Genomic DNA, 23,475 nt, shown 5'->3' with positions numbered 1-23,475 from the left:
CAAAGTAGAGATGGTTTTGTCCTTCGTGCACAGCATCTTTATGCTGCCATAGAGACTGAGCTGGTGGCCATACAACCTGATGCACTTTGTCTGGGTGCCCCTGCATGACCATAGCGTGCTCATGGTAAACTTTGAACACAGTCATCCCACTGACAAGAACTGGCCCAGAAATCATCCAGTGAAGCCATGCTCAACCTTAGCTGTTTCCGTGAAGTTGAACAGCCTGACCTCAATAAGCTGACATGAATAAGGACCTCACTTACTGTTGTCCATTCTCCCAGGTCTTCCCCTGTGAGCTAGGAATGCCCTGCCTCATGCCTGGCCCACTGCCCAGAAGGGCTGCCCAGGGCTGGATACCTGCTCCTCTTTCTGTAGGAGAACTCCTGAGAATTTTAGAAGTAGACTTTGGAAAACCTTAATCTGGGCTATGGTAGGCTTTCATGGGTCCAGAAATGTGTGAAATTTTAACAACTGTATATGAGGGTGAAAAAGTGAATTTTTCTGGACATGCATAAAATTCTCCAAGGGATCTATTGCCCCCAGTAGGCTAAGAACCACTTTCTGTAAGAGCCCCTCAGCAATCTCTGGAAGGTTCCTAAATATAAATGGGGAATCTTAATCCATAATTAAGTATTAAAGGGAAAGAAAAATGGGCAAAGAACCTAAAATGGCAATTTATTGACTGAAGAAATACATGACTTGTAAACATGAATAGAATATACATTCCGAAAGTACACAAAGCCCAAGTGTATGGCTCAATAATTACAAAGTCAACAACCCAGAAACTAGCACCAGATGAAGAAACAGAACACTACTAGGCACTCCAGAGCTGTCTGCAAGGCCCCTCCCACTCATATATTCCCCTCCTCTACAAAAGGAACAATTATCCTGACTTCCATTGCCATATGTCAATTCTGCCTAGTTTCAGACTATATAAATGGGAACATATATGTTCTCCTTTGTGTCTGGCTTCTTTTGCTAAATATCATCTATATTGTTGCTCATGGTAGTTTATTTTCATTGTTACATATTATTCCATTGTATCAATATACTATAGTTTATTCATGCTTTTACAGATGGACTTTTGGCTTCTTTCCAGTTTGGACAATGCTATGAACACTCTTGTACATGTTTCTTTTTTTTTAATTTTTTAAATTTAAGTTTATTTATTTATCTTAGAGACAGCAAAAAAGGGCAGAGAGAGAGTGGGAGAGAGAATCCCAAGCAGGCTCTGCACAGTCAGTGCAGAGCCCTACTTGGGGCTCAGTCTCATGAACCAAGAGATCCCGACCTGAGCCAAAATCAAGAGTCAGACGCTTAACTGACTGAGCCACTCAGGTGCCCTGCGGTTGTATTTTGAAGGTAGAGTTAATAGGAATTTCCTGATAAGTTGGATATGGAGGCTAGAAAAAGAGAGGAGACAAGGATGTGTCTGAAGTGTTGGGCCTAATCAACTTTATGGCTAGAACAGTCATCAACTGAGATAAAAAACTGGGCGGCCAGTTTGAGAGAGATCATGGGTTTTCTTTGGGCATGTTACATTTGAAATGTCTATTATACATCCAAATAGATATGTGAGGGAGGCAGCTGGGGTTCAAGAAAGAGGTCTGAGTCATTGATATAAATATGGGAGTTGTTGGCAAATGATGGTGTATTTTAAAGGTCTAATTAGGAAAGAGAAACTACACTGTAATTTGAACAGGGAAAGTTTACATTAAAATGTACTAGCTACAACAGGGGATTTGAGCAATGGGGTATGGGCTAGTAAGAAGAGAACTCTAAAGAATATTAAGAATAGCAGATTTGAGGAGCAGCTACTACCCTAGGACAGAGATAGAGGGGCCCAGGAACAATCCCACTCCTCACCCCCAACCTCCACCTGTGGAGAGCTAGACCTCATTGAAGGGGTATGGCCATGGCCCACTGGTGTCAGGGTGGTCCCTATGATGCTGCACCACTGGAACTTGGAAATCCCTCTCCGGGTGCTACAGAAAAGGTAAGTGTCTCAGGGGAGTCACTCCATGACAAAAATTCCAGGAGGTGGAGGAACGTGGAGAAAGAGTGGGGCACTGCTGGCCATCACATACTGGAGGAGCTGGCCCTGGAGAAATGACCCATCTACAGAATCCTGACCAAGGAGCAGAGCAGGACCGGAAAGCTTGCTCCTACAAGGTCTCTCCACTGCCCTCTACTGACAAACCTTAACATATATGCCAGCGTCAAAGGAAAAATGTTTGCGAAGTAGGCAATGAAGAATGAATTTGTAGCCGAGATACAATACATTAACTGATACAGGTGACATATAAAATCACACCACAGAATGAGATCACCTAGGAAATAAGTAGAGACACAAAAGAAGACCAAAGGCTGAGCCCTGTGGGTTGTCTTTAACTTAAGCATGTCAGGTAGGAGTGGAAGAATCTTCAGCAAAGGCTACTGAGAAGGAGCAGCCAAGATTGTGGGTGGTGTGCTCGGCGCAGAGAATCTAATAGAGAATAGGAGGAGAGAAACTGGAGAACATATTGACAATTCTTTTGTGAAATTTTGCTACAAAGGGGCACGGAGAAAAGGTGTGGTGTCTGCTACAGAAAATGGAACCGAGAGGAGTTTGTTTTGGAAGAGGAGAGAAATAGCTGCATATTTTATGATGATGGGAATGGTCCAGTAAAAACTGATGATGTTTGTCACTTCCCTGAGTCTGTTGGTGCTGGCAAAACCCGGGAATTACAGCACTAAAGAAGTCCGAGAGGGGCTCCTGGGTGGCTCAATCGGTTGGGCGTGGACTTCAGCTCAGATTGTGATCTCATGGCTTATGAGGTCTAGTCTAGCATCGGCTCTGTGCTGACAGCTCAGAGCCTGGAGCCTGCTAGGATTGTGTGTCCCTCTCTCGCTCTGCCCCTCCCCCGTTTGTACTCTGTCTCTCTCAAGAATAAATAAAACATTAAAAAAAAGAAAAGTCCGAGAAATGGTCAGCCCTTGTCATCTTTAAAAAATATTTTTTTTAATGTTTTTATTTATTTTTGCGACACAGAGAGACAGAGCATGAGGAGGGGAGGGGCAGAGAGAGAGGAGACAGAATCTGAAGCAGGATCCAGGATTTAAACTGTCAGCACAGAGCCCAACGCAGGGCTTGAACTTACGGACTGTGAGATCATGACCTGAGCTGAAGTCGGACGCTTAACAGACTGAGCCACCCAGGCGCCTCCAGCTCTTGTCATCTTTAAGGAAGGGCAGGCAAATGTGTCAGGGAGACTCCCAAACCGTGGGATATTCCATTAGGCCACGGAGGGACGCGATGCCATTGGCATTTAGAGGGGACGGGTGCCGTGACTCCGGTTGACCAGGACTAATATATTACTTCGTCTTTCATCCCGCACCAACGAACGAACTCCAGGCCGCACTGTCAGCACAGCCTCCGGGGATCCCGGGCGAGCGGGACGCACGGGACCCTGAATCCCAGTATTCGCAGTGCGGCGGCGGTCCCCGCCAGACAGGAAGCTCGGCGGCACGGGGCGTGGCTTCAGGTTGGATCGCAGCGCGCAGTCGTCTCCTGCGCCCCTCCTCAGCCAATCAGGAGCCTTTCTTCAGGCTTTTCCCAGACTCGCCCTTGCGTCGGTCTCTTTCTTTTGCCTCTCTGTTTCCTGCCGGCGTGTTTAGTCCGCGCGTAGGGCGCATTTCCGTTTCCGGCGCTGTCCATGCGGACTTGAGAAGAAGCAGTTGTGAACCCGGTAACGGCCGCGGGCTAGGGGAGGCGGAGGTGGTGGGGTCCCGGGACCTGGGATTCTAAGAGCTTTGCTAGTCGCACTTGGCGAGGTCCTTCAGGACAGTCTTTGCCCCCAAAGAGCGCCTCAGGCGCTCAGGTGGAGAGTCACACGTCGTACCTGCCGGAGACTTGCTGCGAGGTCGTTGGGAATGGCTGAATGAATTCGTGCGGAGAGTCGGCACAGGGTGGGGAGGTGACAGGGAGAAGTGAGAAGTTTTTTCTTGGCGGGGTAATCCTAGCAGGTGGCTCAGACCTGAGCTACATCTGTTGATTCCCAGTTGTGCTTTTCCCATCCCTCTCCGCCTCCCCCCACCCAGTCCTGAAAGTGCGAAAAGTGTCAGTACAAGTTCCGGACCAAAACAAAATAGAGAAGAAAAATAATGCCCCGAAATCACATAGCTGTTTAGTTTCAAAGCGTTCCCTGAACTCGGCTCCCCTCACTCCTGGGTAGTGTTTCTTGACGTTATGCTGGTATATACGTGGACTTTCTGTTTGCGCTGGTGCGTGCCCGTGGGAAATCTCTGATCGCCTAAGTTCAGCCTTCTGACTTCGCCCTTACTGCGTGGCATGGAAGATAGTGGTTTGGATTTCCTTTGCTAGTCAGGTAACAGCTGTCGTCCCCTCCTGGCAAAATGCCTCGTACATCATAGGCAGACACGAGTATTTATTGAGCTGAAATTAATTCAGTGCCTTAACTGAGTGAAGAGACTTTTTGTTTTGTTTTAATTAACCAAGCGCTCAGATTGTATACAGCCTGGTTTCCTTAAAAAGCTCACTAAATCTGGTGGTTCTCAATTAATGGGCTATGAATTCCCGGGATGCTCAGAAATGTTTGTAAGGGTTTCTGCAAATCCGTGTGGTCTCCAGGCATCCTCCACAACCAGCCATAACTTACACATGTAGATGTTACTGTTTTTGTTTAAATGTATATACGTGATTATTATAATTTAAAAATTTTACAGTATCAACAGGTACTAGAAAGTAACACTGCTATCATGTTGGAGGTTCATTAAAATGCTTTAAGTTTTAAAAAGAAAATGTCTTCAAAATACTTTAAGTTTGGAAACCACTTCGTTAGTCCAATTGATATTAGGTGCTGAGCTGTCCAGTATGGTAACTACTAGTCACATATGGCTATTTAAATTTAGAATGGAATTAACTAAAATTATATACAATTTCAGTGTTTCAGTTTCACTGGATACATTTTAAATTCTCAAAGCCACACGTGGTTAGTGGCCAGTGTGAAAGTATAGATACAATGGAGTATTTGCATCATTGAAGAAATGGGTAGTGCTGATATAGACACTTAAGATGAATAAAAAGTAACTTAAGCAGAAGTAACTAACAAATCTAATTCTAGCATAACAGAGAATTGAAATTAGGGATAGTATTAAGCAGTTTCTATCCTTGTGTGAACACATATCTCTTCCTAAAGAAATAAATGAAATTTACTTTTTCCTTGGGTGTTGTCTGGATTGTAAAATGCTTCCCCCATCCCTGCCTCATCAATGTAGGTTAGAGTTACTTGTGAATTGGTAAAAAGCCACTATGGAGACTAAGGACCAGAAGAAACACAGAAAGAAAAACAGTGGGCCCAAAGCTGAGAAGAAGAAGAAACGGCATCTGCAGGATCTCCAAATTGGAGATGAGGAAGATGCCCGGAAGAGAAACCCCAAAGCCTTTGCAGTACAGTCTGCTGTGCGGATGGCTCGATCCTTTCACAGGTATTTAGCTGGGGTCTAGCTGTTTTTCCATTTATCCTTTTTATTCTTATTTTTTTTTTTTAGGCTTTATTTATTTATATTGAGAGAGACAGAGACAGCACAAGTGAGGGAGGGACAGAGAGAGAGAGGAGAGAGGAGAGAGAGAGAGAGAGACAGAGAGAGAGACAGAGAGAATCCCAAGCTGGCCCCACCCTGCCAGGGCAGAGCCTGATGTGGGGCTTGAACCCACAAAGCTGTGAGATCATGACCTGAGCCGAAACCAAGAGTCGGACACTTAACCGACTGAGCCACCAAGGCGCCTCCCCAGATGATGCTTGGATTCCTGAGTCTGTAACAACTTTGAAGGACATGAAGATACATGCGATATTCCTTTTACTAAAATGGGAACATGTAGTCTTCCCTGTGGAAGCCACTTTGCCTCCAGTATCAGCCTGTTGATTGGCTTTTTTTTGCCCAAGAGAAAAGCTTCTGAGTTTTTTATAGAATTTGTTTGTTCTGTAGTAATAGGTGTGCTTGTGTTTTTTTCTGAATTTGTTTCATATAACTCATAGTAATAAGTAGCTTTATTTAATGAGTCCTTATTATATGCAAGGCAGTGTACTTTAAACATTGCTGAATTAAATTCTCCTTATAGGAGAGCCAAATTTAACTTGAAAGCCTCTGCTGCTATTCATTGTGATCTTCTGCCTGCATGTTTACCTTTTTTTTTTTTTTAAACCATTACAGTCATCTAGTAAAACAATTAGATTTAAGTTGTCTGTAGTTTTCAGTACTTTGTATTGTCAAAGTCAGTTTGTTATGTATTTACTGAAGGGGTCATTTGGATTGGGCCTAGAAGTTAACCAATTAGTTGTATCCATGTTGTCTGTTCTGCTGTCTTTTTAAAAATCGTTATAAGGATGATGTCCTTCATATTTTGAAAGTGGATTTACTTTTTTTTTTTCTTTTTACAAATAGGACTCAGGATTTGAAGACCAAAAAGCATCACATTCCAGTGGTTGATCGAACTCCATTAGAGCCCCCACCAATAGTGGTAGTGGTGATGGGGCCTCCAAAAGTTGGAAAGAGCACTTTGATCCAGTGCCTAATTCGGAACTTCACTAGGCAGAAACTGACAGAGATCAGAGGCCCTGTTACGATCGTGTCAGGTAGGAGCGTGCTACCCCAGGCTGATATGGCATATGTTGTCTGAGGGACAGGCTTGGCTTTGTTGAACATTTATAAATGTTAAAGTAATATTGTCACTTCATATTACTTCTCTTGTGCTGAATTGACTGTAGCTTCAGAAAAGGATGGATTCCCAAAAATAATAATGATGTAGATGTATACCCTATTCTCACTGCTACATGGATTTGCTATCTATGAAAGGTTTGGCAGACCTGGGCACCCTGGGTTGGTCCTGGTGACCACCTTCTTTTAACAGGGAGTGAGTATCTCTAGTATGTCAGGCATACCTGCTCGCCCTCATGAAGCCACATTGTTATGGAAGTAAGGGAGTTTTCCTCTCTTTTTCTGTGAGAATCTGCCTGCTCTGGGAGATGGTGACATTTCTGTTTGAGGGAAAGTGAAACAAATTCCCAAAATGTCAATGGAAGAATGTAAGATTTCTTTGTTGTTGGTGGTGTTGGTGTTTTAAAGATTTTATTTTTAAGTAATCTCTTTACCCAACATGGGGCTCATACTCACAACCCTGAGATCAAGAGTCGCACACTCCACCTACTGAGCCAGCTAGGTGCTTCTGAAATTCTTACTGTAGCAGTAATGTAGTTGGATTGAGACTTTTCTTTATCTTAAAGGCATTTCTATCATTTTAACTGATTTTGTTTTCTTTCTTTCTGTTTTTTTTTTGTTTGTTTGTTTGTTTTTCTTTTAAGTAAACTCTACCCCCATTGTGGGGCTTGAACTCCTGACTCTGAGATCAAGAGTTGCATGCTCTGGCTAAACAGCCAGGTGCCCCCTTTTTTTTTTTTTTTTTTTCTTTTTGAGAGAGAAAGAGGGCACAAGTGAGTGAGGTGCAGAGAGAGAGAGAGAGAGGCAGGGGGAGAGAATCCCACAAGGGATAGTGAGAGAGAGGAGCAGGGCTCACCCAGAGTGGGGCTCATGTTCACTAGAAGTGGGGTTCGAGCTCACCTGAAGCAAGGCTCAAGCTCACCTGAAGCTGGGCTTGTGCTCATCCGATGTGGGGCTCGTGCTCACCTACAGCAGGGCTTGAACTCACAAACTGTGAGGTCATGACCTGAGCTGAAATCAGATGCTTCATAATTGAGCCACCCAGACACACTAATTTTTTTTTTTTAATTTTTTTTTTCAACGTTTTTAATTTATTTTTGGGACAGAGAGAGACAGAGCATGAACGGGGGAGGGGCAGAGAGAGAGGGAGACACAGAATCGGAAACAGGCTCCAGGCTCTGAGCCATCAGCCCAGAGCCCGACGCGGGGCTCAAACTCACAGACCGCGAGATCATGACCTGGCTGAAGTCAGACGCTTAACCGACTGCACCACCCAGGCGCCCCCACCCTAATTTTTTTTTAAGTAATCTCTAACTCCAACTTGGGGCTCAAACTCGTGACTCCGAGATCAAGAGTAGCAGACTGATTTCTTTTAATTTAGAAATAACGATTGTTCCGTGAAGATTCTGTTACATTAGGTTTGAGGATGTTTTTAGCTATAGTGAGAACATGGGAAACTTTGTTAAAGAACGAAATGTTGGCCTGCTGCTGAACAGCAGGATCACGGTCAGCATGAAGCTTTCTTGTGTGTCCATTCCAGTCAGAATTTTCCCTATTTGAGCACTTTATTCTTGTACATAGACTTTTGGTATTATTTATAATTAAAGAATATAGATAGCAAGAAAACAAAGGTGGAATTTATTAGTTTTCTCTCATAAAATTGAACTTCTGGTATACTTTCTGTAAGTGTGTATGGTACTTTACTGGATACAATTTAAAATAGTAATTAGCGTTAATAGCTACATTTTTCCAAGATTTTTTTAGAAGGAAACTTTTTGTCTTTTATAGGTAAAAAGCGCAGACTTACCATCATTGAATGTGGGTGTGACATTAATATGATGATTGATCTGGCTAAAGTGGCAGATTTGGTAAGTCAGTAGGGACAGTCTGAACTTCTGAGGAGGATTTAACAACAGTGTGGTAGATTATTTTATATCTTATGTTGAAGGAAAGAAAGGCATACAATTATTAAAGGAATGATGAGTCTAATCAGGGATACCATAGATGTGTTTGAATTGATGATGATGATATTGTTATAATAAAAATGGAATATGCACATTGAAATGTATTCTCAAATCTAAAAGCAAATTACAGACAAAACATTTAATGATCGTTGCTAATTAAGATATATAGATAGACATACTGACATACAAATATATAATAGTAAATACTATTTCTTGGACTCTTATGAGGCACTGTGCTAACACCTTTCTGGAAATTTAGTTCATCTAATCCCCCAGTATGTCCTGGAGGTAAGTAGGTATTTTCTCTAGTTTACATAGGATGAAATGGAGGTCCTAAAAGTTAAGTAGTTTGTCTGAGGATGGGGACTCTGCTCTTGATGGAGCCAGAACCTTTGTTCTTTTTTCTTTTTAGTTTTTTTTTTTAATTTATGTATTCATTTTGAGAGAGAGAGAGAGAGAGCGCACGCACAAGTGAGTTGGGAGTGGGGCAGAGAGAGAGGGAGAGAGAGAATCCTAAGCAGGCTCTGCACTGTCAGCACAGAGCCCGACACAGGGCTCAAAACCACAAACCATGAGATCATGACCTGAGCTGAAATCAAGAATCAGATGCTTAATTGACTGAGCCACCCAGGTGCCCCCAGAACCTCCATTCTTAATGATTATGACAAAATAAGTACATGAGTTGCCTTGGAGAAGTTGTCAGAATTTATGATAAAAAATCTAGACAGAATGCAGCATATGGAAATTGTGTAGCTTTGATTGCATTTAATGGTAATCTTCATTAAGTTCTTTTTTCTTTGAAGTGTATTTGTTTATTTTGAGAGAGAGAGAGCAAGCATGAGCAGGGGAGGGGCAAAGAGAGATGGAGAGAGAGAATCCTAAGCAGGCTCAGAGCTGTGAGCACAGAGCCTGATGCAGGGCTTAAACCCATGAACCGTGAGATCATGACCTGAGCTGAAATCAAGAGTCAGACGCTTAATTGACTCAGCCACCCAGGTGCCCCCAGAACTTCCGTTCTTAATGATTGTGACAATATAAGTACATGAGTTGCCTTTGAGAAGTTGTCAGAATTTATAATAAAAAATCTAGATAGTATGCAGCATATGGAAATTGTGTAGCTTTGATTACATTTAGTGGTAATGTTCATTAACTTTTTTTTTAAGATTATTTATTTTGAGAGAGAGAGAGCAAGCATGAGCAGGGGAAGGGGAGAGAGAGAGAGAGAGAGAGAGAGAGAGAGAGAGAGAGAGAATCCCAAGCAGGCTCCGAACTGTCAGCGCAGAGCCCGATGCAGGGCTTGAACCCACGAACCGTGAAATCATGACTTGAGCTGAAATCCAGAGTTGGACGCTCAACCAAGTGTTCCTAGTTACATTTTAAATTAACAAAAATAAATCCAATTAAAAAAAACGTAAGGCCGTATTGATTAGGAAGATTGGAGTAACAGAGGCCTCTTTTTGTTGGTTTTTGATTCAACAATTTCTGGAAAGCTGCTTGGTGACCAAGAGCTACAGATTTTATCCTGTGGCCTAGGAAGTCTTCTAAAATAGAAAATAAAAAGTAATTTAATGTGAATGTTATAGCTGTGCCATTATAATATCAGAAAACTAAATACCATTCAAATTTTGAATGCTACTATTAATATAATGCTACTATTAATAAAAATAAGTGTTATTGTCAGTAAAAAATAGTATAAACATATTAAATCTTGTGTTTTTGAAATGATTAAAGTAGATTCGCGTGTAAGTCATTGTTTTTTGTTTGTTTTTTTTCCATTGGTTTGTTTTTCGTGTAAAATATACCAAATCCCTAAGTACAAAAAGCATACACATATTAAGAAAGATATTTTTCATATACATCTTTTTTTAAGATTTAGGAACCCATGGGGGCGCCTGGGTGGCTCAGTCGGTTAAGCATCCGACTTCAGCTCAGGTCACGATCTCGCGGTCCGCGAGTTCGAGCCCCGCGTCGGGCTCTGGGCTGATGGCTCAGAGCCTGGAGCCTGTTTCCGATTCTGTGTCTCCCTCTCTCTCTGCCCCTCCCCCATTCATGCTGTGTCTCTCTCTGTCTCAAAAATAAATAAACGTTAAAAAAAAAAAAATTAGGAACCCATGTATTTGGTAAATATTCAAACTATACTACAGGGTACAATGCGTGTTTTTCCTGCTCTGACCCCTGGTCTCTCAGTTTCCCTCAAAGCAGTATTCTTCTAGATATGTATGGAAATACACATGCAACCCTTTTTTTTTTCTTTTTTTTTTTCAACTTTTTTTTTTATTTATTTTTGGGACAGAGACAGAGCATGAACGGGGGAGGGGCAGAGAGAGAGGGAGACACAGAATCGGAAACAGGCTCCAGGCTCTGAGCCATCAGCCCAGAGCCTGACGCGGGGCTCGAACTCACAGACCGCGAGATCGTGACCTGGCTGAAGTCGGACGCTTAACCGACTGCGCCACCCAGGCGCCCCTACATGCAACCCTTTTAAAGCGCACACTGTTTATTATATACACGGTTCTGTACTTTGCTTTTTTTCATTTAATGTGTCTTAAAGGCATGTAAGTACTATAGCTCAACTTCATTCTTTTTAAGTATTTCATTGTGTGTACCATAATTTTTTTAACTTGTCTTATGTTGATCGCTCTGCTCTGGGTTGTCTGTCATAAAGCCTCCTAAGTCCCAGCAAAGACACATACAATACATGGATTTATGTATATGTGCACGTGTGTGCATTGAAGGAATAATACAGGCTTCATTTATCTTTAGTTGACAAGATTGTCCGCTAAAGGACTGTTTGCTACCTATTCTTGTGATTCTACAACGAACCACTTGCCCCTTGGCACGCTATGGTGTCAGATGGGGTGTGGTGATACTCTACTGCAAGCTCACTCACCTTCAGCCTGGTCCAGTGGCGAGGAAGAACTGCGCCAGCTTGGCCTGCGGTCTGCAGTGGCGGCTGCATTTTCTCGTAGTGCTTGGTGGCCCACCTTCATGTATTTTGTGCTTTAGGATTATGACTGTTCCTTAATTTAACCAAAGATAAGTTTTCCTGGTTTTGTGTGTGTGGTTTTTTGAATTAGCTACAAAAAGGTGAGAACAGAGATGTCTTTAATATGTTGTTAAAACTGGAAGTTTCTTACTTCTAGAAGAATCAGCTCTGAAGTTATTTTGCATGTTTGACGAGTCAAAATTTTATTGTTATTTTTTAATGTATATTTGTTTTTAAGAGAGAGAGAGAGCCAGCAGGGGAGGGGCAGAGAGTAAGGGAGACAGAAAATCCCAAGCAGGCTCCACACTGCCAGTACAGAGCCCAACATGGGGCTCGAACTCTCAAACTGTAAGGTCATGACCTGAGCCAAAATCAAGAGTCAGGTACTTAACTGACTGAGCCACCCAGGTGCCCCAGAAGAGTCAAAATTTTAAAGATTGTCTTATATGCTTCTATTTTCTTAGCATTCATAACTTTACTATTTTCGGATTCTAAACTGGAAGCTTTTTTTAGTGTCTGAGCAATTGCATGTTACAAATTAACATAGAAGAGTTTTCCTACTGTATATCTCCCAGCAACTTTTTTTTTCCTCTGTTAGAAGACTGAAACGAAAATGATTTTCTTATATTTTTGCTATTTTTCATTGATTACCACTTTCTCCCATTTTCTGGATGTCAGAGATCTGTTATTTGGTTTTCCTGTTAGAGACCTGTTATTTGGCTTAAAAATACCTTACACAAAACTTTATTTCTTGAAGTGAGGGCTTTTCCAGGTGAGGGGCAAGTTAGACCTAGCTTTTTCTGAGTTATTTCTAATATATCCAAATTCTTGAAGTGGAAATTTATATTGTGGTGGTTATTGCCTCATGGTTGCCTTTTGGGGAATGTCAGAGGGTAGTATTTTCTCTGTCATGATGATCCCTAAGTAATGCTTTGATTTAGTCTAGAATAGGAGTTGGCAAACTTTTTCTGTAAAGGGCCAGATGGTAAATATCTTAAGCTTTGCGGGTCATACTTTCTCTTACAACTACTTACTTTGTAGTTGGAGTGCAGACACAGGGGTAGACAATACATAAATACATTAATGTGGCTGTGTTCCAATAAAACTTTAGTTATAAAATAGGTCATGGCTCAGATTTTGTCCACAGACCATAGTTTGCTTATGGTCTATTTTGGGTAGTTTCCTTGAGTAATTGTGTTTTCTGTTTTTAGGTTCTGATGCTTATAGATGCCAGCTTTGGTTTTGAAATGGAAACATTTGAGTTTCTAAACATCTGTCAAGTACATGGGTTTCCTAAAATTATGGGCGTTCTCACTCACTTAGATTCCTTTAAGTATAATAAACAACTGAAGAAGACAAAGAAGCGATTAAAACACCGGTTCTGGACAGAAGTTTACCCGGTAGGAAGAGAATTAGTTTTTTAATACTAACACTATAATCTTAAAAAAAAAAAAATAGGAGGAGTAGGAGAGCTTAACAAACATCCCTTCAGGATTCACCTTTGGAATTTCCTTTATATATCTGTTCTTATATATCAATTTTTTCTCAAAATAGTCTGTATTTCAGATCTTTTGGTGTATCTCTTTTACTCTGTAGCCCCCCAGCACCACGCAGTATCTGGCTCTAAGTATTTTACATTTGTGGTTGTTTAAAAGAGTTTGTCAGAAGTTTCTCCTAATTATAGGACCAGCAACTACAGTGCATACATATCGCCACTCCACCCTCCCCTGCATACTGCTGTGGCTCAGCGTCATAGAATTTTTCATGTGTCTAGGAGCCTCACTGCCCTCTCCATGCAATACTCCAGACACCACTGCTTGGCTGGAGAGCAGTCTTGAAGCTAAATGTATTTGCAGTTCTGACTGTACTAAGCCTTAACAAGATGAGTCCTGAAAGAGGCGGAGAAGTTCAGGAAACATTGAGAAGTGGCATGCCAGAAGTCTCCCTTAAGATTGCGTCTTATTTACACATCTTTATTTTGATGTAGTATTGACAAGAATTTAATTGAAATTTAATTTTTGGCTTTTTTAATGTTTAGGGTGCTAAGCTGTTCTACCTTTCTGGAATGGTACATGGAGAATATCAAAACCAAGAAATTCACAATCTGGGCCGTTTTATTACAGTTATGAAGTTTAGGCCTCTTACGTGGCAGACCTCTCATCCCTATATCCTGGCAGACAGGTAAAAACTGCATGTGAAGTTTTTCTTCCTGGCCCATATATTTCAAAGCTACAAAGGTTAGAAAAAGAGCAGTAATAGAGCTTACTTTGTGCTTATTTTTTAATAGTAAGGGGGCATTGTAGTTGGTGGAAGAGATCTACTTCTTTGTATCATTACCTAAAAGGTGCTGTGGCTTCAGGAGTAAAGTATGAAACATTTAGAAAAATGTGAGGATTTTGGAGCATTTAAGGCTATAAGATGTGGTCCTATCCTGCTTTTTGAACCTTAATTTTCAGTGATAACTGTCTTTGAATCATTGTGCTCCAGTCACCCAGGTGTGTCCTGTGCTTTCTTTCCATTATGCCTTTTATCAAATTGTCTTCTCAGCCTGGAATCCCTTTTCTCTACTTGCCAGAATTCAAGGCACACCAAAAAAATTCAGGTTAAAGCTTAATCTTCTTCCATGAAGGGGTTTTCTGGATATGTTCTAATCTCTTCTTGACTCCTGTTGCGCATTATTTCCCATTTCTGGTGTCTTATTCACAGAACGTATATCACATAAAGCCTAAGAGTGATACAATCATTTGTTTGCTTCTTTTCCTCTGGTAGATGGTGAACTGTGCTTCATTTTTTCTGTATTTTCTATAATTTTCTAAACAATATGTTTAGTGAACTAGTGAATTTGATCCATCTTTGACATGTGAAGGGAGGTACAAGAACTTTGACATTTATTTCTGCTATATGATTGGGTTTTATTTTTCTAGGATGGAAGATTTGACAAACCCAGAAGATATTCGAAAAAATATCAAGTGTGACCGAAAAGTATCTCTTTATGGTTATTTAAGAGGAGCACACTTGAAAAGTAAAAGCCAAATTCACATGCCAGGTATCGTTTTGTTATAAAATATACCGTATTTGTAGAACCATTAGGATGGCTTGCTTCATTTCGCAGGAAAGCTGAAAAATGGCCAAGCAAGATAGAGCTACATTGCTAGAAGTTTTAAGACTAACCCGACTCTGCCTCAGCTCACAAAGGTGTTGAGTTGACCAAATCCCTCTGCTCTGATGGTGTCAGCTAGCTAGAGAGGCACAGGACCAGTGTCAGATGATACCCTTGTGGTTGAAGTCTTCCAACTGTGGGCCATTTTTGCCAACAGTTGATACGCCTATAGCTGAAGCTTTCTGTGTCTGTCTTCCAGGTGTAGGAGATTTTGCTGTGAGTGACGTCAGTTTCCTCCCAGACCCCTGTGCGCTTCCTGAACAACAAAAGAAGCGCTGTTTAAATGAGAAAGAGAAGTTGGTTTATGCGCCGCTGTCTGGAGTTGGTGGTGTGCTGTATGACAAAGATGCGGTCTATGTTGATCTTGGTGGCAGCCATGGCTTCCAGGAATCGGTGAGAGGAAAGTCACAGGAAGTGATGTAGTCAGCTTTTACATACTGAAGCCTTTTTTATCTCTATTTGTAATTACGGTAAAAACCACAATGCGTATTGTAAATATACAGATGATGTAGTTTTACCAAGGAGAAACTAAAAGTCATGTCCTCCATTCTGTTGCCAGTACACACAGGGGATCCTAGGTCTTCTAGTGTGAACATTGCATGCGGTTTGTACTTGTACTTCCCGTCTCTCTCTACACAAGCATACCTCATTTTATTGTGCTTTGCTTTATTGCATTTTGCCAAAAATTTGCCTTTTTTACAAATTGAAGGTTTGTGGCAACCCTGTTTCGAACAAGTCTGTTGATGCCATTTTTTCCAACAGCATTTGCTCACTTTGTGTCTCTGTCACATTAAGGCAATTCTAACGATTGTTTTCATTATTATGTTTGTTACAGTGAGCTGTGATAAGTGATTATCGCTTACTGAAAGCTCAAATAATGATTAGCGTTTTTTAGCAATAAAGTATTTTTAATTAAAGTATGCACATTGTTTTTTTAGACATAATACTATTGCACACTTAATAGACTACAGTATAGTATAAACATTAACTCTTATATGCACTGGAAAACCAAAAAATTCATTTGACTCATTTTATTGTGGTAGTTTAGAACTGTACCCACAGTATCTCTGGAATATGCCTGCACAATATCAGTATGTTTTTTAGCTCTTTTTGGTCTTTCTCTTTTTTTATTTTTCTCTCTAAACATATATTTATTTATCTAGATTATATTATGTATATTTAGATTATTACATATTACATGTCAATACCATGTATTTGTGTACGTATATGGTCTTCGTGTGTAGGGGTGTCTGTGAGACAGAAGTAATGTTATATGGGCTTCAACTTTAAATGCTTTTGCAACTTTAGGGGGGCACCAAAGAATATGTGATTCCATTGTTCCCTGTTAGTATTTGTAGAGCTGCTTTGGTCTTTTTTTAGAGCTGTGTGATATTTTGCTGTATGGATAAACCTTGTTTATTGAACCAACCCTTGGCAGTCTGTGGCGGGGGGCGGGGGGTCACCCCTAGATTCCCCTGGTTTGAACATTGCCTCACTTAGTACCCTCGATTATTCAGTTTTGCTTATTGGGAGGGATCTTTTTATGCAGTAAATTCCTTGAGATGAAAATTTTGGATCAAAAGACAGAATTTTTTTTAATGGACTCCAGATTTTTATTTCTTTATTCTGCAGAGGGGTTTTATTGGGCCAGAATAAATATTTTCTGTAGCATTGGCACTTACGGTTTGTGTAGCTAAGTATTTAGGTTATCAGGTTGTATACTCCATGAACTGGGAAAGGTTTAAGGAAGACAGAGGTCAATTTTAGACTTGGTTGTAAGAATTTTCTTTATTTTTTATCTTTTTATTTATTTTTGAGGCAGTAAGAAATGATTTTAGGAACTATGTTTAGGATAATTTTGAGAAACTGATTGCAACCAGTGTGTCTCTCTTCAGAATCCTTGTGTATTCCTCACTTTCCCTTTCTTGGTGGCCTTGACAGGACGAGGTGAGGCCCACCCATGAACTGGTACAGAGCCTCATTTCCACCCATTCCACTATTGATGCCAAGATGGCTTCAAGTAGAGTGACACTTTTTTCTGATTCTAAACCACTGGGATCTGAGGATATAGATAATCAAGGGTAAGTTTACCATTTTCCTGTTTTTCATAAAAAATATGTTACCTATAATTATAAGATTATATCACCCATAATTCTGCCATCAGTATACATTTTGGTGGGATGCATTCCAAGCTGGTTTTGTTTTGTTTGCTCTGCTTTATATGTACATATGTTTCTGAGGGCTTTTCAGTTATGTGACATTACGTGGAGGTATTCTTGAAATATTATACAAGATTCAGTTTTTAGCAGGCCCAGAATACTCCTCAGATGTCACAAAAGGTTTTCTGTAGGTTGCTTTTGGTTTCTTAGGAGACCTGAGGCCACTTGGCTTTCTCTTAGTGGCCAAATACTAGTACAGGCAGAGCAAGGAAGCTTGTTCAGGTGCCTGTTGAGAAGCTACATATCTTGTCTCTAGAAGTTTTCTTTAAATTGTTTTATATTATCTTCTGGGTCAGTATCTACTAATATCTAGCTCATGTGAATTATTTTCAGTCTGGGTTGGGAATTTGTATACCTTATACATAGTGAATGTTCTGGTTTTATTGTAGTGATTTATGTATGACTCCCAATAAAAAAATCAGTCTGAAAATGATTGAAATTATCTAGGTTAGAATTTATTATAAATGTATGCAAACAAAGGAAAATTTTTTGGAAACATTCATCTGCTCTAACTAGCAGATGGTATAGCAAGGTAGATAAGTACAATATTCTTAATATGTTATTCTTTTTACATTTGTTAGCTGTCATTCTTTAACAGGAAGCTCTTACACCTTTTTATTTAATAACACTGTTGACTATTGACTTTTTAAAAAATTCCATTTGTTATTATCCCATTGCTATCATTCTTTTTTCATGCCTGTATGGTCCCTTCAGTCTGTCTCCTGTCCTTTTGGCACTTCCCTGTTAGCCTTTGAGCACTGCTTTTGACACAATAGGATGTGTTCCAGGCTTACTTTGTACTTTCCTTGCCTTGAATCTGGAGTCAGTCATTTAAGGACCATCTATTTTGAGCTTGAAAATGGTCAGTCTTGGGATGCCTGAATGGCTCAGTTGGGTAAGTGTCTGACTTCGGCTCAGGTCATGATCTCATGGTCCTGTGAGTTTGAACCCCGCATTGGGCTCTGTGCTGATGGCTCAGAGCCTAGAGTCTGCTTCAGGTTCTGTATGTCCTTCTCTCTCTCCCCTTCTACTACTCATGCTCTTTTCTCTCTCAAAAATAACTTTTTTTTTTACGTAAAAAAAAAAAAAAAGATCAGTCTTCTAAAAGATTGATTAAACAGTCACTTCCCTTTGGAGCACTTTTTCCCTAATGCCAGAATTTTTGTTTTTGAAGTTTACCTTTTGATTCTCTGTAAGTTCGTTTGAAGAGAGGTATTAGGAACTGTGCATGAGTTTGCATATCATATATTCTAGTTTTTATCAAATCATTCCTTTCTATGCTGTGTTATTTATAACCATTCCATGATATTATTTTCTATTTTTGTGCATAATTATTGACTTGCCATTCCTAGAGTAGCCAGTTATTGTACAAATTGAGTTATTTTGTGTTTACTTGGTAATATAGACACTGGATGCCAAAAGAAGAAAGGCAGATAGATTTGGAAACCGGTCGAGTGCGTCGGAAAGCCATTTTTGGAGATGAGGAAGATGAGTCTGGAGATAGTGATGAAGAAGATGATGAAGAGATGTCTGAAGGCGACAGGTTGGAAAATGGCTCTAGTGCTGATGAATCGGAAGAGGAAGCAGACGCTGAAATGACTAATAAAATGTATATGGTGGGTAAAGGTGTCAAACGGCAGAGACTTGAGGAGATGGAAGAAGACAATGAGGTGGATTTGCCAGCATTTGCTGATAGTGATGATGACCTTGAGAGGAGTTCAGAGGAAGAAGGAGACGCAGAGGAAGCTGATGAAAGCAGTGAAGAAGAGGATTCCACTTCAGGAGAGAGGGATAGTTTAGAATCTAGGGTTGTTGGAGACCGTGGTAAACCAGGACTTTTACAAACTAATGGTTTGAGTGACAGTTTGAATCTGGAGAATCCTTTGACAATCAGAAAAGCAACCCTCGCCACTTCAGATTCAGGTCATTGCACAGCTGAAGAGGCATTTGCATCTGGGGATGAAACTGAAGAAAGCTCCTCTCTCAGTACAGAGGACGAGGACTCAGAAAATGAAGAGGCTATTAAGAAAAAGTTTCCAGAGTCTTCTAAAGTGGCCAGTGGTCAGAGACTGGGGTCAGAGAACTTAATTGATGAGACCAGTGATGTAGAAGACTTACTCAAAGAGGAAGAAGATTACAAGGAAGAAAATAACTATTCCACAGAAACTTCAGGTGTGCTTAAATTTAATGTAGCTGTTGGTATAAACTTGGCACTGAAAATGTTCTACCAATAGAACGTCTACAGGGGCACCTGGGTGGCTCAGTCCGTTGGGTATCTGACTTTGGCTCAGATCATGATCTAGTGGTGTGTGGGTTTGAGCCCCGTATCAGGCTCTGTGCTGACAGCTCAGAGCCTGGAGCCTGCTTCAGATTCTGTGCCTCCCTCTCACTTTGCCCTTCCCCTGTCATGATCTATCTCTCTCTCTCAAAAATAAATAAACATTAAAAAAATTAAAAAAAGAATGTCTACATTTGGGAGTCTGCTCTTTTGGAGATTTTGTTAACTGTTCAAATATTGCACCTCATAGGATTTCAGGATGAATACAGAGAGGACAAATAAACAGACTTAACTGATGATGTTGGTGTTGGTCCTTTCAGGCGCTCTCAAGTGGAAGGAAGACCTTTCCAGAAAGGCAGCTGAGGCCTTTCTGAGGCAGCAACAGGCAACTCCAAACCTTCGAAAGCTTATTTATGGGACAGGTAAGAGCTCTAGTTCAGATCCAGAAACGTTTTAGTTTCTTAGACAATTTTCTGGAAAGGAGATGAAGTTGACTGAAGGATTTGGGTGGTCCTTTTGATTAGCCGTATGATATCCCTGACTGTCATAGTTTGTATGTGGCAGATGTTTTTAATCATCAGCTCACAGGTTTGCCATAAAACTGTTGATGAGAGTACTCTCTCTTATGTCATTTTATACCCTCTATACAAGGTCCTTCATGGGATTTTTTTTGGGTAGAATTGAGTGCCAGAAAAGAACAAAGTGGTGCATTTTGTATTGTGGTCACCAGTTACTGTGTGGTTAGAACAATGCCAAAGGAGTGTATAGGAGCAGAACATTGAATCAAAGGGTTGGTGTGTACTGATTTCCCTTCAGGTTTTGCCCAAGTACTGTTGGTGATTAGAGACTCAGCAGTCTTCAAGAGAATGGCTTTATGCTGGTTAAAAGCTTGCCTTTAAGTGTCCTTTCCTTTCCCAGTCCCCAGTATTATATCTCCTTACTGGATTCTTGGTTGCTTTCTTGCAGGAGGGCCTAAGTCCTCCAGACATTGTGAGCAGTAGTTCCCTGGCCTTTTCTCTGCCTATAGCTGATGCACTCAGGGGCACCGCCATACCTACCACAAACAGGGACCCTCAGTCCTTTAGGGTGAAGATTTCTTCTCACTTTTTCGTCATGGTGTCTCTTCAGTGACAGAGGACAATGAAGAAGAAGATGGCGATACCAGGGAGGAACTCGGAGGATTGTTCCGTGTCAGCCAGCCTTCAAGAGAATGTAAGCACAAGCTTGATTCTTTGGACTGCTCCAGATTTCATGTGGAGGCGCCCCATGATTGGGATTTAGAGGAGGTAAGGCTGAAATAATATGTTTGACTTAAGAGACATCTAAGGAATTGTTCTAAAAGAAGATTATGTGATTTCAGTATTGCCTATTTGTTATTGGCTCCTCATTTTTGTAAGATAATAGGACATTCCCCCAGATATTGGACTACTTATTTTATGCATCCTAAGCAATAATGTGTTTTGGGTTTAGGTAGACTATGTGCATGTGTTATGGAGAAAAGGAAAATGTGGATGGTAGTGTTAATCTTTATTTTGAAGCATTGCACATAAGTTTTCATATATTTGAAATATTTTGTGTTTTATAACTAGGATATACCTCATGACCCTGAGTTAACATTTATAATTTTTACTATTTGTAAGCAAACAAATCCGTGACACTGGTAAATTTTCTTTCCCTATTCACTATTCTTTAGTCACACTGGAATTCATTAAGTTCTCAAACTTAACAGGCTTAATCCCATCTTAGAAAACCCTCAGTTTTCTCTTCTGGAATGTTCTGATGTTCTTAAGGCTGGCTTCTTTTGATCATTCAGGTTAGCTTAAATATCACTTCTCAAGAGAGGCCCAATCACTATCATATTCCTAATATAATTCACTGAGTAGCACTTAGGCACTTTAAGAGATTTTATGTAAATTTTTTTTTGAAGTAAAACTTCATACAGATTATAGAAAACCACATAAAAACAACCATCTAAGTTAATGGATTAGATGAGGTTACACCTGTAACCCATGTGTCTGTCCCAGTCATAGTCCTCCCTGCAGAAGGAACCATGACTTTTATGATAATCATTTCCTTCTTTTCTTCATAATTTCATCCTTCAAGTTTGCATTAATAAACACCATAAGTTAGTTTTATCAGATTTTTTTGGTTTATTTCTCACTATGCCTTTTCAGTCTCTCAATCTGCAAATCCCCTGCACACATCTCTTTTTTTTTTCCTCTTATATTTTATTCATTTAAGAAACTGAGTGTTTGATGTGTAGAGTTTCTCATATTTTGGTTTCTGTGGATTGCATTACATCCTTAAGTGCAGTTTATGAGGCTCCTCTCCTCTGTATTTCCTATAAAATGGTACAGAACAATACCAATAGAACTGTCTGTGATGATGGAAATGATCTGTACATCATTGAGCTGTCCAGTGTGGCTGCTTGTGACTGTTAAGACCTTTAAATGTAGCCCATGAGACAGAAGAACTAAGTTTTTAATTTTATTTTAGTTTTATTTAATCTTAATTAATTAGAATGTACATAACCATGTGGTTACAGCTACCCTATGGACAACACATCTAGAATTTGATTAGAGTTAGGTTTGATTTTTGTTGTTTTGTCAAGACTGCTCCATAGATTGTGGTGTTTGTTTTTAGGAGGCACATAAAATCATCTTACGATTTTAAAATCTGTTGAGCCCCGGGGCGCCTGGGTGGCTCAGTTGGTTAAGCGTCCGACTTCGGCTCAAGTCATGATCTCGCGGCCCGGGAATTCGAGCCCCGCGTCCGGCTCTGTGCTGACCGCTCAGAGCCTGGAGCCCGTTTCAGATTCTGTGTCTCCCTCTCTCTCTCACCCTCCCCTGTTCATGCTCTGTCTCTGTCTCAAAAATAAATAAACGTTAAAAAAAATTAAAAAAAAAAATCTGTTGAGCCTCAATGCCTAGCTAGATCCATTAATTTATTAAGGATGTAAAATGGTGATATTCTGTTCAAATTGCTCTTAATTTATTAGCTGGAATACCCCACTAAAGGGAAACTTCCCCTCATCTATTTGCTTACCCATTTCTATACAAGCAGGATGAATATTTGATTCTTTTTGTTAGCTTTCAGAATGATTCTCCAAAAGTGACTTTTTTTTTTAGTATCATTTTTAGCTCATAGAATTTAATATCATTGAGTGTTTCCTTCCACTGAACTTGTTATCCTTTTTGATACTCTTTCATATTTATCCCATATCTGGCCAGTGGGTTCCTGGATTCTTTTGACATGATCCTAGTAGTCTTTGATTGCTTTGTTTCTGCCTGATCTGATGAGGTGTTGCAGCATCGTCTCGTACACTTCTGATGCCAGACTTGGAAGCAGCCATAAGAAGTCCTGATTCCTTTTAGAGGAAAATGGCATCTCGGCATCACAGTCTAGGCATAGGAATACACACTGCTATGGATTGGTCATTGTTTCTAGGCCTTTCAGTGACCAGAGCTAGGAGAATCCAATTCAGATGCAGACCTGCAGAGTTCTTATTTAACCTCTTTTACCTTACATGTGTATCTTTGTTTTTCCACTAGAGAATTAATTCCATTTGACTTTGAAGATGATGAAATTAGAAAATTACTAATATGCTTTACCCTACCTATGTACAAAACAGTGTCAGAATAACATTACATGTATTATTATTAATATGATTACTGAAAACAAAGTTGTTTTCCTCATGTTTCCCCATTTCTCTTTTCAAAAGTGGCTAAGTAGGTTTACATTCTCACCAGCAGTGTGTGTGGCTTCTGATTTCTCACATCCTCACCAACACTTGTTATTATCTGCATATATATTTTTTAATTATTATTATAGTCATTCTATTGGTGTGAAGTAGTATCTCATTGCAGCTTTGATTTGCCTTTCCCTGATAGCTTATGGTGCTGGACATCTTTTTTTTTTTTTTTTTAATGTTTATTTATTTATTTTGAGAGAGAGATAGAGCATGAGCAAGGGAGAGAGAGGGAGAGAGTATCCCAAGCAGGCTCTGCACTGTCAGCGCAGAGCCTGACACGGGACTCAAACCCACAAACCATGAAATCATGATCTGAGCCAAAACCGGTCATTGAATGCTTAACCAGCTGAGCTACCTGAGCATCCCAGGCATCTTTTCATGTGCTTACTAGCCATTTAAA

The 23,475-nt window shown here is 40.3% G+C and overlaps 1 protein-coding gene across 3 annotated transcripts in view; it reads left to right on the top strand.

Annotated features, from left to right (window-relative positions):
• Positions 1-3,601: 3,601 nt before the first annotated feature.
• Positions 3,602-23,475, top strand: part of BMS1 (BMS1 ribosome biogenesis factor) — a 41,633-nt gene continuing 21,759 nt past the window's right edge. For 2 of the 3 annotated variants that reach the window (XM_040485824.1, XM_040485822.1), the window contains exons 1-12: positions 3,602-3,728; positions 5,278-5,487; positions 6,445-6,635; positions 8,506-8,585; positions 12,879-13,067; positions 13,706-13,848; positions 14,592-14,713; positions 15,027-15,220; positions 16,769-16,908; positions 18,452-19,218; positions 19,645-19,746; positions 20,453-20,610. In XM_040485824.1, the coding sequence (XP_040341758.1) occupies positions 5,312-5,487; positions 6,445-6,635; positions 8,506-8,585; positions 12,879-13,067; positions 13,706-13,848; positions 14,592-14,713; positions 15,027-15,220; positions 16,769-16,908; positions 18,452-19,218; positions 19,645-19,746; positions 20,453-20,610 (2,262 nt within the window). In that variant the 5' untranslated portion in view covers positions 3,602-3,728; positions 5,278-5,311. Of the gene's footprint in view, positions 3,729-4,263; positions 4,368-5,277; positions 5,488-6,444; positions 6,636-8,505; positions 8,586-12,878; positions 13,068-13,705; positions 13,849-14,591; positions 14,714-15,026; positions 15,221-16,768; positions 16,909-18,451; positions 19,219-19,644; positions 19,747-20,452; positions 20,611-23,475 lie in introns of those variants that run through there. The other variant, XM_040485823.1, reaches the window with a different exon arrangement.

This window comes from Herpailurus yagouaroundi, unplaced genomic scaffold (assembly GCF_014898765.1).
Source record: "Herpailurus yagouaroundi ecotype Mexico unplaced genomic scaffold, PumYag 163, whole genome shotgun sequence".
Classification (NCBI taxonomy): Eukaryota; Metazoa; Chordata; class Mammalia; order Carnivora; family Felidae; genus Herpailurus; species Herpailurus yagouaroundi.
Note: the sequence above shows the minus strand (reverse complement) of the source record. Positions and strands in the feature narration are given on the sequence as shown.